The sequence below is a fragment of the Stegostoma tigrinum genome, chromosome X (assembly GCF_030684315.1).
Source record: "Stegostoma tigrinum isolate sSteTig4 chromosome X, sSteTig4.hap1, whole genome shotgun sequence".
In the NCBI taxonomy this organism is placed as follows: domain Eukaryota; kingdom Metazoa; phylum Chordata; class Chondrichthyes; order Orectolobiformes; family Stegostomatidae; genus Stegostoma; species Stegostoma tigrinum.
The window spans coordinates 6722505-6739267 of NC_081404.1; the positions used below are offsets into that span (position 1 = coordinate 6722505).

Genomic DNA, 16763 nt, shown 5'->3' on the forward strand with positions numbered 1-16763 from the left:
TTGCGACTGTGAATGGATCAGCACGGATCAGATGTTAGTTGAACGGTAGACTGTATGTACTGGTTAATGGATTTTTGTTTTGAGCAAGGCAGGGGTAAACTGTGATGTCTGCCAGTGATCAATGGTGGGCTCATTGCTCTTTTTAATATTGTAAATAATTTGAAGTTAGAGGCACAATGTTGGTATTTGCATGTGGCACAAAAGTAGACACTGTGCTTAATAAAGGGGATAGTTTCTTACCTCAGGAGAATGTGAATAGGTTAGTAGATTGTACAGGAAGTAAAGGCTGATGGTGTGTAAGTTATTTTCATGCATTTATACTTCCAGATAGGAGTCAAAGGATTTTACAGGTCATACCTACAGGAGGCATAAATTATTCATACAGATCACTGCCACTTGGCTTTACCTTTGCAGCCATGGTGTTCTCAGGAGGACTTTTGTTTCACCGAAGCAGAAAATCTGTCTTTACCTGGATAACTGGTACAAATGGGTTCATATAGTTCAACCAAAGGGATGGCTAAGCAGATCCTAAGATTCTTGGAAATAATTAGGTCTGTGTGGAAACAGAAGTTGACTTGTGGCTTTGTGTTGTGGAACAGTCTTAAAAGGATAGTATCACTTGATAATTTGAATTTGTTTTGCCCTTATGGAGTGAAGAAGTTTCTGTTCTTGTTTGCTTTAATTATGTTCAATCTCCAAGTGCAATGAGGATGACGCTCCCTATAGTAGATAATCCGACATTCTCCTCATGCAATCACCACCTTAGAATCATGTAGATAACAGCGGATTTTACACTCTCAAAGTTTTAAAATTGAAATTTGTTGCACGTCTTCCTGATTTCAGTTAACATTTTGATTTAAGGAACCTCTAGATTGCTCCCCACTATTTAAAACACACGAGAAGTTGTAATTTATACATTAGAGATCATTGTGTATGCTAACAATGGAAAGGATATGGTCAGTCTCAGAAGAGATTCATGTTATAAATTGGCTGTATGTACAGTTTACATCTCACCAAGAAGATGCACTCGATATAAGAGAGCAAATGGGTTATTGTTATGCAATTGCATTTTATAAAAATGATTATATTCATAATTTTTATAGTAGTTTTTTTTCATTTTGAATATCTTTGTCTTGCAAACCAACTCAAAGTGGTTACTCATAAGACTGTTTAGTGGAGGGGTATCAGATTGATTCAGCCCTAATGCACTGAGTTCCTAATCTCAACCAAAATGCTGTCTCAGCATCAGATGGAGGCCTACAGGGAAGAGGGAAAATCAGAATGGGAATCATTACAGGACCATGTCATTCATTGCCCAGCAGTTGGCTGAAGAACGACATTGGCAGAGACCAATTGCCTCCTTGGATGCAATATGAGCAGAAAGATTAAAGGGGATTGGGGATGGGACAAAGGAACAATTTATACCCTCATTTAAAAGGGAAAAGCAAATGTTGGTTTGACAGAGATCAAAATTGCTGTAGAATGTCTGTCTAAAGTTTTTTTGTGTTTATTGTGCAGTGATGATGATGATGACATTAACCCTGTGTTTCTTTTTTCCAATACTTTCTCTGTGTTGTTGGCTTTCTTAGCCCTTGCCATCTCTGCAGCCCTCTGCACAGCCTATCCAGTATTCTGCGACCTCTTGCCCCCAAGTTCTCCTGCCAGTCTCGCCTCCCCAGCAATACACTATGGTACATGTTATCAGTTCTGTATGTTTAGTTCTGCCTGTGTACGTCAATAGTTTTGCTTGTTTGTCTGTGCTACCCTCAAGTCTTTTACAGAAGTAGCATTGAGTTTGGATATATAAAGGATACCAGTGGATCACAAGAGAGTCCTTGAATTTATAGTAGTTAGTAACATCTGCTCAAAGTGAGAAACAGAAACACAAGGGTACAGGAATATTAGAGCTTCCCCAGCAAATCATGATTTTTGTTTTTCATGCTGTTTGTTTTTAATGGGAAAAAGAAGTACTCATGTAAACTGCCTCTACAATGAATCAACTCTTGTCTTCAACACAGAATGTGAGAGAAGTTTACACATGAAAATTCAAATGCCTTCTGCCTGTACAACACGTCGAACAGGATGTGTTTGCCAACTGAGATACATTATTACTGTATGGCAGATGGACCTTTCTGTGCTTCTTTCCCTCTTCCTTTCTTCATCTGCCCTTTATCCCAAAATTAAACCTCCATTAACAAATGATTAATATTATAAACGTCACATAAATAAGACAATTGGACAACAGTCTCCACCGTGGAAATGAGTGTACCTGTAATCCTAGCTTTATAATTCACAGACGTACTCAGATAGGCTTGTCCCACTGGCCCATTGGATAAATGCACTTTCCAGTCCTCTCCTGAGGCACACAGACACGGAAGGCCTCTGGTTCAATTCCTGGTCTAAGCTAAAATAACTGATCTCAAAAAAAGGCAGCTGTGGAGGTGCTTGGGATTGCTACATCCCTGTAACTTGAAAGAGAAGAAGCAAGCAACCAGATTTCCTTTCCTGGCTTTTATGATTCAATGACTCTGGTTGAAAAGTGTGTGGTTGTTCAGTGAGGATCAGATTGCATGTAACTGCTTCCCTGGCTTCTCCTATCTCTCCGTCAGTTGGCTGTCCAAGATGCACTGTATAGCCTTATATGCAGATAGCCACTTCGATGAGGTCTTGGACTTTAACTTAACATAGGTCAACTTTCTCAGAAGTGGAGAGAAAATGGGAGTGTTTCATCTGAAGTCGTTAACCTTGTGTAGGGTCTTGCATACCTGTCTTCTGTGGTGATTTTTAATAACACCTTCTGTCTAACAATAATGCACGGTATTTTTCAGTTCCTCAAAGTCGAAAACCAAATTGTCACTTAAATGCAAAAAAATGCATTTTCAGAATAAAACAAAATGTTAAAGCAGATTATGTGATTCAAGCAAAGTGATTGTGAACCCTTTTCAGAATCATGCTCCCAACAATCCAATAATTGTACTTATCACTGTGGGTGTGGGGGAAAAGTGTAACTGTGCTATGGGATCCTGTGGACACACATGTACAGAATTTAAAACTGAAAGTTGAAATATTACACTTACCTGAGGATTGGCAAGTTGATCAGTAATAGCACAGCCCATTGCTGCTTGAGGGCTAATTTAGCATGTGTCAATAATGCTGTATTTCAAACCGACTTGCTATGCTTGTGCCCTGAATTCAGTAAGTTGCAATCAAGTGACCCATGTAAATTGGTTAGTGATTGCAATTCTTTACATTCAATGTAGTTTCATTCAGTCAAACCATTTGCAAGAGTGTAATCATTGCACAGGTTGTTTTATTTTTGAAGAGAAGCCCAAATATACAGGTAGGTAATGTATTGTGAAATGGTTACATGGGAAAGTAAATTAACTAATAGTACTTAGCGTTCATGACCTAGGTTGGTTCAAAACCAGTCTAAACAGTATCTGTTTGCCTGTAGGAATCCTGTGCAAAATGAGTTCGGCCTATACAATCCTGCCTATACCACCTGTACTGCACCTAATTGGGCACAAAATTGCAGCCTTGCTTGGGTATTAGAATGGATATTGTTTGAAATATATGGAAAGTAGCACAATAGGAGGTGCTCTGCTGGAATTGGTACTGATCTACAGAGCTGCCCTTTCCCTCGTGTAGGAATGACACCAGGAACCACCTCCAGCATTAACCTTCCGCATCTTGATAGGTACAGAGAAGAGGAGACTAACAGTTATATTTCCTTACCAGTATGCTAGGTCATATGCAGCTTTCACTTTGAGATGTATCGTATTCTGACCATTTATTTAACTGCAGATTATTTTTCAAGGAATGATGCTAAATGCAAAAAAGAGAAAACAGAGTTCTTGTACCCTAGGAAAGCATCTTTGGGAGCTAGGTCTCCGTGCATAATTTAATTGTGCAGGAATGAGCCCAGTGCTCGATTGGTTTGAGCAGTCCTTTTTTCCCAGTTCTCTGAGAACAAAATTACCCTGATTATCACCTCCCATTCTTCCAGATATCATCCTATGCCAGACCTTGGAATAAAATATACCACTGAGCCAACGTGCTGCCCTAAGCTGACTAGGTGCATGGGATGAGTGTATCCTGACAACCCTGTACCAGTGATAATTCTTAGAATTGGATGCCTCATGATGCTGGGACTGGTATTGATGCAAGGACTGTAATCTTTCCATAACTTGTGGTACAAAAAAATCGAGCACAGTTGCATCCTCTCAAGACCCGGCTCAGAAACTTGAAAAGTAGCTCTTGAAACGCGATCGATCACTTGTTTAACAGAAAGGAGCTCAGTCAAATTCGAATCAGAATGAGTAGAGAGCATTGACATCCAATAACAAAGCTAACTGCAAACATGAAAATTGCAATAAAGACACTTTGGTCAGTCAGTGATCCTTTAGTTATAGCCTAGTAATGATGAAGTAATTCTCTTGTTGTTCCTTCTCTGCATTGTGTAAGTAGAATTATTACTGGCTGTAACACTGTCTATTCTCAGAAAACAAAAGTAATTTTCCCGGGCCTTATTTGACTCCGATCCTCTCCTGATTTCTGTACATGTGTGTTTCCAGCAACACTCGCTCGACCAGGAACAGGAATTGTGGGCAATGGTTCTTCTTCCACCTTTATGCTTAGTGGTCAGTTATAGTCACTTTGGATATGATAGCAAACTGCATAGACCAGAAAAGAAACTTTCTACTGTATGACTGAACTGTGTGCTAGATAAACTTGGTGAGTTAGAGTTTCTTCACAGCTATTAGCCAATTTATTAAACAGATTTCTGAGATATTTTCTAATCAACCTGTTGAGTTGTTATTACACACTTCTGGAGCAGGTGGGGCTTGAACACAGGCCCCTTTTTACTAAAGTTATATTGATTGATATGATATGACACACATTCAGGGCAGTTGGGACTTGAACCTGAACCTCCTCTTTCAAAGATAAGTACATTACCACTGACTGCACCACAAGAACCCCTCCAAAAAGTGTTCTGACAGCCAAAATAGTTATACGAAGCACCTCTTGCTACAGTAGATTTCAGATGATCCACATTGAGGGGAGCTGTGTCCTGCTGAATGGCTATAAAATGTAAAGTGTTTCAGGTATGGATAATTCCTTACCACAAAGTTTGTGGATGCCTGTTGGAGTCAATCTTCATTCCACATGCTGCATGCTCTAGTAAAATCCAGTCTGCTAGAATATGGCGAAACCACATGCTGAGCACAGATAAAAGTTGCCATGCCATTGTGAGTAGAAGATTCTGGAAGTGATCTCCTATTTCTCAGATTCTCCTCATCTCTCAATTCATTTCTGCTCAGTAAAAAGTTCTTTGCTCATTGACTTGCACTGACAAAGATTGAGGGAAAGTCTCTAAAAGGGCTTGGGTTTGATTAGGCAGATGTGAGGGAAATAAATATTGGAACAAACATCTATGTTTTATTTTAAGATAACAAAATGTGAGGCTGGATGAACACAGCAGGCCAAGCAGCATCTCAGGAGCACAAAAGCTGACGTTTCGGGCCTAGACCCTTCATCAGAGAGGGGGATGGGGGGAGGGAACTGGAATAAATAGGGAGAGAGGGGGAGGCGGACCAAAGATGGAGAGAAAAGAAGATAGGTGGAGAGAGTATAGGTGGGGAGGTAGGGAGGGGATAGGTCAGTCCAGGGAAGACGGACAGGTCAAGGAGGTGGGATGAGGTTAGTAGGTAGTGGGGGGTGCGGCTTGGGGTGGGAGGAAGGGATGGGTGAGAGGAAGAACCGGTTAGGGAGGCAGAGACAGGTTGGACTGGTTTTGGGATGCAATGGGTGGGGGGGAAGAGCTGGGCTGGTTGTGTGGTGCAGTGGGGGGAGGGGACGAACTGGGCTGGTTGAGGGATGCAGTAAGCTATTAAATCTTTTGTAATGGACTGGGGCATTTTGCTACAACTGATATCAGGCTAACTAGTCTATAATTCCCTGTATTCTCCCCCAACCCCTTTTTTGAAAAGCTTTTTTGAAACACATCTGCTTAAGGGGGTTCAAGTCCCACCTACCCCAGAGGAGTGTCATAAACATGTCCAAACAGGTTGATTAAAAATAATTGCATGAATTGACATCCAAACGGGCATGGCTGCCTATCTTAAGGCTTATGGCGTTTGCTTCACTTGTTCCAAATAACAGACAACAGGGTGCAGCCATTAAGTGCTTTTTAAGAATTGGCCATAACTTTGGCAAGCTGTTTATTGCGCTTGGTTGACAAGTATTTTGCCTAAATGTAAATATTCATGAATTTGCTAGTGTACACTGTCATGTATTGGAATGGATAAGCATGTCTTAAGTGGGTCGTACTGAGTTAGCGATACTCTGTTCGGGAGTTAGTATCGGATGGGGTATAAAATGGCATAAGCTAAATTTATTTGGCAGACAATGGTACAGAGATAAAAATGAAAATGCTGGAAACATTCAGTTGGTTTGGCAACATTTATGGAACTTTTGAAACAGAGCTAATGATTCACATTATGACATTTCAAAAGGAAAACCAACATGGTGCTCTCTCCAAAGATGCTGCTGTGCTTTTCCAGCATTTTCTGTTTTATTTCAGTTTCCAGTATCTGCAGGACTGTGCTCTTGTCATGGCAAGGTCATGTTGACATTAACTATAGAACAGTGGGAGGTGATGGCCTAGTGGTATTATCACTGGCTGCTAATCCAGAGACCCAAACAATGTTCTGGGGACCTGGGTTCAAATCCAGCCATGGCAGATAGTGGAATTTGAATTCAATAAATATCTGGAATTAACAATCTAATGATGATCGTGAATCCATTGCCAATTGTTGAGAAAAGCACATCTGGTTCACTAAAAAGTCTTTTAGGGAAGGAAATCTGCCATCCTCACCTGATCTGGCAACATTTGATCTTTACTAATGTGTGTAAGTTAGTTATTATGGTTGTGTTGTACACCGTTCAGCCCTCACCCATGAAATAAACAATCTGCAAATGAAGCTTTTTTTAAATTCATTCATGGGATGTGGGAATCGCTGGCTCGGCAGCATTTACTGCCCATCCCTAATTGCCCAGAGAGCAGTTGAGAGCCAACGACATTGTTGAGAGCCTGGAATCACATGTTGCCAGATCAGGTGAGGATGGCAGATTTCCTTCCCTAAAAGACTTTTTAGTGAACCAGATGTGCTTTTCTCAACAATTGGCAATGGATTCACGATCATCATTAGATTTTTAATTCCAGATATTTATTGAATTCAAATTCCACTATCTGCCATGGCTGGATTTGAACCCAGGTCCCCAGAACATTGTTTGGGTCTCTGGATTAGCAGCCAGTGATAATACCACTAGGCCATCACCTCCCACTGTTCTATAGTTAATGTCAACATGACCTTGCCATGACAAGAGCACAGTCCTGCAGATACTGGAAACTGAAATAAAACAGAAAATGCTGGAAAAGCACAGCAGCATCTTTGGAGAGAGCACCATGTTGGTTTTCCTTTTGAAATGTCATAATGTGAATCATTAGCTCTGTTTCAAAAGTTCCATAAATGTTGCCAAACCAACTGAATGTTTCCAGCATTTTCATTTTTATCTCTGTACCATTGTCTGCCAAATAAATTTAGCTTATGCCATTTTATACCCCATCCGATACTAACTCCCGAACAGAGTATCGCTAACTCAGTACGACCCACTTAAGACATGCTTATCCATTCCAATACATGACAGTGTACACTAGCAAATTCATGAATATTTACATTTAGGCAAAATACTTGTCAACCAAGCGCAATAAACAGCTTGCCAAAGTTATGGCCAATTCTTAAAAAGCACTTAATGGCTGCACCCTGTTGTCTGTTATTTGGAACAAGTGAAGCAAACGCCATAAGCCTTAAGATAGGCAGCCATGCCCGTTTGGATGTCAATTCATGCAATTATTTTTAATCAACCTGTTTGGACATGTTTATGACACTCCTCTGGGGTAGGTGGGACTTGAACCCCCTTAAGCAGATGTGTTTCAAAAAAGCTTTTCAAAAAAGGGGTTGGGGGAGAATACAGGGAATTATAGACTAGTTAGCCTGATATCAGTTGTAGCAAAATGCCCCAGTCCATTACAAAAGATTTAATAGCAGAGCACATGGAAATGAATGACAAAATCAGGCAATCAGCATAGATTTACAGAAGGGAAATATGTTTGACAAATCGACTGGAACTTTTCAAAGATGTGGCTAGTAGAATTGATAAGGATGTGGTTTATTTGGACCTTCAGAAGGCTAGTGATAAGATCTCATTGTGAGAAATTAGTGTGTAAAATTAAAGTGCTTGGGATTGGACGCAGTGTGCTGACATGGATTAGGAACAGGTTGTCAGACAGGTAACAAAGAGAAAGAATAAACAAGTCTTTTTCTGTGTGGCATGTAGTTGCTAGACAGGTTTCTCAGGGATCACTATTTGGATTCTAGCTATTCACAATATATATTAATGATTTACATAATGGAACTCAATGTAGTTTCTCCAAGTTTGCAGATGGCACAAAGCTGGACAGAAAGGTGAACTGTGCTTCAGTGTGAATGAGTTAATGCATGGTAGATACAATATGTGGATAAATGTGAACTTATCCACTTTGGGAGCAAAAACAGGAAGGTGGATTATTATCTGAACGGTGATAGATTGGGAAAGGGGGAGGTACAATGAGACTTGGGTGTCCTTATACACCAGTCACTGAAAGTAAGCCTGCAGGGGCAGCAGGACGTGAAGGAGGTAAATGGAATGTTAGCCTTCGTGGCTAGAGGATTCAATCGAGTACAGGAGCAGGGATGGCTTGCTACAGTTGTACAGGTGAGACCACACCTGGAGCGTTGTGTGCAGTTTCAGTCTGTTTATCTGAGGAAGGATGATATGGCTCTGGAGGGAGTGCAGCAAACACCTACCAGACTGTTGTCTTCACCCAGAGAGTGGTGAGTCTGTGGATTCTCTGTCACAGAAAGTGGTTTAGACTAAAATGTTTTCAAGAAAGAGTTAGATGTAGTTCTCAGGGCTAAAAGGATTGTGGGATATGGGGAGAACACAGGACCAGTGTACTGAGTTGGATGATGAGCCACAATCATATTGAATGACAGAGCAGGCCTGAAGATTTGAATGGCCTACACCTACCATTTTCTGTATTTCTATGCTGTATATCAGCTCTTGAATTTGCTATGAACTCGAAATCATCGGTTAATACCAAATACAGCAACTTTGGGTGATGCACGAAGAATACTCTGGAACCGAGCAGCACTGAAGGCTTTTTCGTGTGACTAAGGAATTGCCCACCATCATAACCAAATGAAGATTGATCTGCTGGCAAAGGGTCTGCCAATGGCTTATTGCATACAAACTGAACTGCTTCCAATGGATTAAAATTCTTCTGTAAGTACAGTGACCGGTACTATACACATTTTCCAGATGCACACTTACCTACGCCCTGTGTAACTGAGGCATAACCTTCCTATTATTTTGCATTCAATTCCCCACCCAAGAAAACATAACATTCTATTAGCTTTCCTGATTACTTGCTGTACCTGCATACTAACCTCTTGTAATTCGTCCACGAGAGCACCCAGATTCCTCTGCATCTTGAAGCTCTGCAACGTCTCACCATTTAGTTTTTTTTCTTCCCTAATTTCCCACATGATGCTGTATTTGCCAGATCTTAGCCCACTTGTATAACCTATCTGTATCCCTTTGTAGGCTCCTTACATCCTCTTCACAGCTCATTTTTCTACTTACCTTTATGTCATCAGCAAAATTTAACTACCCGAGCTTGGTCCCTTCATCCAAATCATTTCTATAAATTGCAGAGTTGAAGCCCCAGCACTGGCTGCTGTGGCACACCAGTGACATCCTGCCAGGTTGAAGAAGACCCATTAATTCCAGTTCTGAGGAAGCGTCACTGGACCTGAAACATTAGCTCTGATTTCTCTCCACAGATGCTGCCAGACTTGCTGAGCTTTTCCAGCAATTTCTGTTTTTCAGTCTCAAAGCAGGGATTCAAGGACAATTAGTGAAAGTCATGGACTTCCAACTGCCATGGAAGGTATTTCAGCCATCATATCACCATACTGAAAGACCTGATATCCTTGATGCAGGATGGGCCATAAATCCCAGTGAAAGTTTATTTCAGAATATTAGATTTAATAGCAGTAGCTGTCTTTGTGACTCCAATATGCAACCGAGTGCAGTAGAAACTGCTTAACCAGAGGTCTCCAGCAACGTTCACGTTTCTGAATCAATAAAACACTGCTTGCCTGAGGAGAATAAGATATCACAAGATAGTTTCTTGTAACAACTGTACTGTAGTTGAGAAATATACCACTGCAACTGTTAATCTACTCAACTACTTCCTAAGTGCGCTCATGAAATGTTTCCCTCTGTTAAAGGGGCTGTGTAAATATAAGCTGTTATCTATTTTTTAACAACCACTATGGTCATTCCTGTGTATCAACTAGCAGAGGCCACTTGTGTCTATTTTCTTGTTGATTCCTCTTTGTTATTTGAAGTGATTAATGGAATAGTAGTCCACTCTGATAAGTAGAAATTATATGCATTCCACTACTTTGCTGCGTTTTTATGTATGTTTTCAGCACGTGATCTCCCCACAGCTGAATTTTGTTCCTTTATTGTGTGAAAAGATGCAGGCCATTGAGGAATGCAAATGAGTTTGTATGTTGGTTAACCAATTGTACAGGGCTTTCTCCTGGCAAATGAAGACCATTGCATTCACACTTCTGGTGTCATACAAGCACCTTACTGTGAATTCTGCAAAAAAAAATCTGCATCTTGACTGCTCAGTGCACAAGGTCAATCGAGACACCAGAATTTGCAACAATCAGCTTTTAGTGAAGACATTTTGAGAAGAACAGGAGAACGCCTGCACTAAATGATCAGACTTCAAATAGAGTAGAGATCCTGCAAGGTTCATATCCACAGATCTGTAAAAGTGAGATGACAGGCTGATAAAGCTGTAAACACATGCATGCTCACAAGGGTGATCCAAGGTTTTATAAATGGGGTGAGTATGAAAACAAGACAGTAATGATAGATCTGTATTAGGATGTAGTTAAATTATTAGCAGAGAATATCTAAATAAGTCTTGTGATCTGCTGTTGTGGCTTTGGGAATAACTGAAGAGTCGGCATTAATGAGATATTTTTAGTCATGCTGCTTCTCTGACGTTTCAGTCAAAGTTACAGCAGGAGATCAGAGGGCCCCTAAGTAAATTCCAAGTGATTGTGTTTGTTTGGGGTGCCCCACATTAAGATGGCTATCAACATCTTTGAATAGTTGCAGAAGACACTAACTGAGATGAGACCAGGAATGAAAGGATTTAAGAAGTGAGCAGAGATTAGAGAAACTGTGACCCCTTTTAGTAGAACAGCTCAGGCAAAAAAAGAGAAATTTGAATGTTCAAAATTATGAATAAGTGAGATAAATAGAGAAGAAAACAATTGTTGAGTCAGCAACCAGAGGACATAAATCTAAGCTCACTACCAAAATAACAAGGGGGAAGCTAGGACACTTTTTCAAAAAACAGTTGTTCAAAAATAGAATGCCAAACCAGAAGCTGTGGTAGAAGTAGAATTCATATTAGCTTCTTAAGGGAAGTGAATCAGTCTTGAGAATAAATAAACAGTAGAAAGAATGTATGGAAAGTGCAAAAGAATGTCATTAAATGGATAGCTCTACTTAGACATCCAGCCCATTGATGGACTAAATGGTCTTTGTTACATAACATTCTGTTTCTGAGTACTTTTTCCCTTTCATTGTCTTCAGTATTCAGTTATCCCAGTACTTAAAAATGCAATATATATCTGAACTATAAACGTAATTTGTGTTCAAACTGTACAATATAATTGCAGGGGTAACAGGCTATGTAGTTTATCCCTCTAGCATTGCCTTTATTATTCATGTATCATTTGTCGATGACAATTCTATTTTTGTCTTTCCATCAATGTGCGTACTTTGTGCAAAATTAAGAGGACCAACATAAATCAAAAATTAATTGTGTTTGACAGTTTACTGAATCAGTGCTATTGCTTGAATTGTGAAGATGAAGTTTGGGTAATTCTATTTTTATATGCAAACTAGCCTGAAGATCTTGGCAACCAGTTCGGGCAGATGACCCTCAGCCGCCAAGGTTCCACTGAAGCTCCCGAGACTACCTCTGCTGTATTTCAAGCCCCAGTGATATCACAGCAGCCCGGCTACATCATAGCTTCGCCGGGGCAATCTCTTTCTGCACCTCCCTACTCGGCATCTGGACATCCCACAGCTCAGCAGGTGCTTCAGCCTCAGGGTTACACACAACCTCCTCAGCAGGTATTAATTAGTAGTTAAACAGAGTTTCCTGGTAGCTGTAGTGAATAAAAGTATTGTCTAGAGCGATACTGCAGCTAAACAGGCCAAGAATGTTTGAGGTTCATTCTTCACTTGCTAGTTGTGGCTGCAGAGGTGGTGCTCCAATGTGCCTCAGGTTTCCCTCGACTGGAGAGGGGAATGTCAGCCAGAGTGCTTGCCCGTGGTCTTATTCTATGCCTGCTGTGGGAAGTTGCATTTATATGGAAAATTGAATGAGAATAGAATTGACTGGCTGTGATACTGTGTCAGATCAAATAGTTGCCCAAAGCTTATGGCAAATCGTGTTCCTCCTGATGCACAAGAATGCTTCAAATGGTTTTTAAGTTATGTTAATCAACCTGTTTGACATATCTCCATGACATGTGAGACTTGAACCCAAAACTTCGGGTCCAGAGGAAGGGACACTGCGACTTTGCAACAAGAGGCACACATGGTTTTTAAAATAATTACCTTAATTGAGCCTCTTCAGACCCTTATCCCTGGTAGGTTTGAATAAGCTTTCTCCTCCCCAGGTTATAGTGGCAGATCAAGTGCCAGTTGTGTCATCAGAGCCTTATTTATAAACTTAAAAGGAACTGGCCACATTTGAGCAGGTGACTGTGCCTCTTGCAATTTAAAATTGCAGATGGTCAAATAAGATGGCAAAGATCACTGGTTGATTTTAACTGCTTTCACCCTTCCTGGTTTTCACTATTCCAGTTGGAATCAGGGCCTAGGTTGTGGCAGAGTTATTATAGGCGCATATATATTGTCATTATTGTGATGCTTTCACTTGTATTGTGCCACTTCATTAAACTCCGCTTGTTCACAGAATGTTTTTTGAAGTATCTTGGCAGGTAACTGAGTTGTACAAGTTGTTAGAAGATGACTGTTTAAATCCAACCTGGGATAATGGGATGAAATTATTCTGTTTGTGCTGCATGTAAGGGTTCCATGCAGAGTGAGTCTTTAAATTGAGAAGCCAAGGTAAAAGGCTAAAGCCAACAGTGCAGGATAACATCAATGTTGAAAGCAACAACTTGCATTTATATAGTGCCTTTAAGTAGAGTTTTTCAAGCTGCTTCACAAGGCTGAACAACTTGACACAATTGCATAAGGAGAGACATGGGAAGATAGGAATTTCAATGTTCTGGTGCACTCCTCCTTAGTCAAGCTTAACTTTAAAAGGTTGTATTTGCATATGATGGATAGTGGCAACCTGTGAAAGGTAGCAGAGCCCCGGCATCAAACGTCTCATTCCTCATGAGAAAACTGTTGTAGTTCTGTTTAGCAGGGCAAGCTAAGAGTCTCGCAGTTTGTGAAGATTGGAGGAAAATACAGATTTTGTGGTATGTACCATTATATTAAGATATTTCTGTTACCCACCTACAGTTATTCTGCAAAATAGGATGATTATGACCATGTAGTGCCTAACTAGATAAATATGTAAAGGATTTCATAATATGTGCTGTGTTCTCTTTACAGGGCAATGAATATCTACTCACTCTTCGGCTGAAAGTGGAGAGCAGCACTCACCAAATAACAACCATTACATCTTTACTTGAACCAAATATGGGCACAAATGCACTCAGTATGGCAAAAACAGCTTGTTATACTGAGGAAGTGCAGGGCAAGTCTCTGAGAAAATTTTAAAGAGGGGCACCTGGATCAGGCCAAAGCCCCAGGATATACATGCTCCTTCCGTATTGCATAGAATTGCACACTTCAGTGGGGCTACTTCTACACAAAGACTGGTACACCACTATCAAAAGATCATCTGTGAATTATGAATAAGTTCAACATCCAGATAGTCAGTACTGTGTCCTTCTCCATGGAACAGTAGTTGTGGGAACGAGAGTATCGTTATGGAATACGTGAGGTTTGTTTGCGTTGGTGGGCTCACTGTGTATGTGTTCACTGTGGAGACATCTGTCATGAATACTCCCTTGTCTCTCAGAACAGTCATGAAATGCAGCCAAGCCAGTTTCAATAAGCCTGGAATCTGATAAAAGTAGCCATTAAGGAGAGATTTGTGCACCCACAAATGCCCTCTGATCTCTGCTCATAAAGAAGGCAGATGCCATAAGGAAATACCCTCCAGCCATGCCATGCATACACTACTACATGAGAAGATTCTTTGCATTCATATCACTAACCGTTCTGAACTTTCACATAGCCTTGCAAAAGTGAAAAAAAAATGATTCTGCAGCTACTGTAGTAGTCGAAGTGATGCAGGTTCAACAGAATTGGTCACCAATATGAATACCAGGCCTTCTGTACCACCAGTTGGTTATACAGCAACCCACCAGTGTCACTCTGCAGCTGCAAGACTGTTTATTGGTTTGATACAGGCACAATCAGCATTAAGAATTTCACAGCGTACAAAGCAGAGACATTATATGAGCACATTAAACATAACACCGTGTCAGAAAATAAAGTTGATTCACTTTTAAAATATTTTTCAGTTTGCATTTCTTCATTGTGCATGCAGAATATTACACAGCTCAAAGTAGGTACAGCGCAGCAGCCTGGATATGGTGGAGGAAGTATGCAAGGAAATTCATGCAACAAAAATGCCAAAATAGCTCAATCCTGTGATGATCCTGTGGGTGCTAGGAAAGCACCTATGATCGTAAGGTTCATGACAACAGTGACCTTTGCTGCTGCTGATACTGAATGACTTGTCCTTGTTGTGCAGTACAGGTGACTGACAGTCTTTATGGATCAGGTGGCATATCTCTTTCAGTGTTGGCAGTGACCCTGTAAGCTATTCTTTCATCCCAGGTTGCTTACTGTTCCTCCTGATGTTGTACCTCTGGGGAGTTGTGTATCATCTTAGATCATTGTACTATGACTGCCTTCTCTTGCTTCACAACATATCTGGTGATAGTTGCTACACCCAATGCACACACAAAGTTTATTGTGCTGTACTGAGATTTTGAAACCTTTCCTTAAAGTGAATAAAATAAAGGAATAAAGTACCCCCTTTTAAATTTGATTGTGCAGCTCTAGGACAATGTACAGATTTGTTACTAGTAATGTAAAAGGCTTTAAGAAACGAAACATTTCTTTTCTCCCTTTTTTAATTAATGTTTGTTCCGGTTTCAGAGCGACAATAAAGTTTAGCACCTAAATCCTAAGTTTGCAGAGTCACGTAGACAGGAGGGACGGGTTTGAAGCTCATTGGAATGGTTTCAGTTGAGACTTCCAAAACCCTGTAACCCTCTACCAATGAGAGGAGCAAGGGCAATAGGCACATGGGAACTCTATCACCTCTAAGTCACACATCATCTGGATTTGGAAATACATCACCTAACCTTCTTCATTGTGGGGTGAAAATCCTGGAACTCATTTCCTAGTAGCGCTGTGGGTGTACCTACTCCACATGACTTACAGCTTCTTGCCTCTATTTCCAGGACACCTGCTATAAAGTTGTCCGTTTGCTGGATCTTTCTTGCGGCAGTGAAGCTTTGATGTTGTCAGATCTCTCTAGGCCGCACTCAGGAGATAATTGTCACAGCTGGCAATCTGTAGTGAATACTTGTATTAAACAAATACCAAAATACTGTTTTTGTGACCACTGTACAGGGCTTTCATTAGATGATAAGATTCTCTTGCTTAATGGATATATGTTGTATGGGCACAAATGTTGCATATCAATTCCATGACCCTTATAAATAAAATTTGTATGTTTAACAGAATTTCATGTTTAGGTGGTGTCTGAGCAAGGACACATTATCATGCACATTTTACAGCTGACAGCTGTGATGGCTTCATTACACCAAATTGCATAGTGCCTGTGTTCCACGGCAGGAATAACCTGGCTGGATGCCTCTTAACTTAGACTATCCTCTGCATCCATCACAGCTGTTGCTGCTGGGAAATCTTCTCACAGTAGTGAAGTACCCCCACTTGTTTATGGTTCCTTGCTGCCTTTGAGGAAGTTGTGCTTTGCAGTGGATTATAGAAAGAGCAATTGTTGATCTTAATGCTTCAAACAGTATGGCAAAGCCAGTGTACAATGGATAGAGAGATGTACAAGAAATGTGCACAAAAAAGAGAATGCATTTATGTCCACCATGCTGTGAACAAATCTTTTTTGCAACTGGATGCAAGATACCTGAATTCACTGCATCAATTCAGTCATCAGCTAATAACCTTTACTTTTACTTTAGGGTTGCCTTCAACTTCAAATGTCATCCATAACAAAGGGTGACGTGCTCCTCATAGATCACTGCTTTGTCATGGTATACAATCATTCCATTTTTCATCCACTGCTATAACTTCCCCTTTCGTTGAGACTGGCTGCCTCATTGGATATTACACATTGTGCCCAAATGTGGTGTTTTACAAACTTTTCCTGTTTGGAGCCTGTTCAAATTCGAAAAAGGGACTCCCATTGCAAGCTA

General features: G+C 40.5%; 1 protein-coding gene across 13 annotated transcripts in view; it reads left to right on the plus strand.

Annotated features, from left to right (window-relative positions):
* LOC125448288 (R3H domain-containing protein 2) overlaps positions 1 to 16763 on the plus strand; it is a 265250-nt gene that overhangs the window by 207510 nt on the left and 40977 nt on the right. For 8 of the 13 annotated variants that reach the window (XM_059643331.1, XM_048523499.1, XM_048523500.1 and 5 more), the window contains 2 exons: positions 1590 to 1691; positions 12106 to 12336. The exons of 1 other annotated variant lie outside the window; for it this stretch is intronic. In XM_059643331.1, the coding sequence (XP_059499314.1) occupies positions 1590 to 1691; positions 12106 to 12336 (333 nt within the window). The remainder of the gene's footprint in view (positions 1 to 1589; positions 1692 to 12105; positions 12337 to 16763) is intronic. 4 more of the 13 variants (XM_048523497.2, XM_048523498.2, XM_059643330.1 and 1 more) reach the window with 3 other exon arrangements.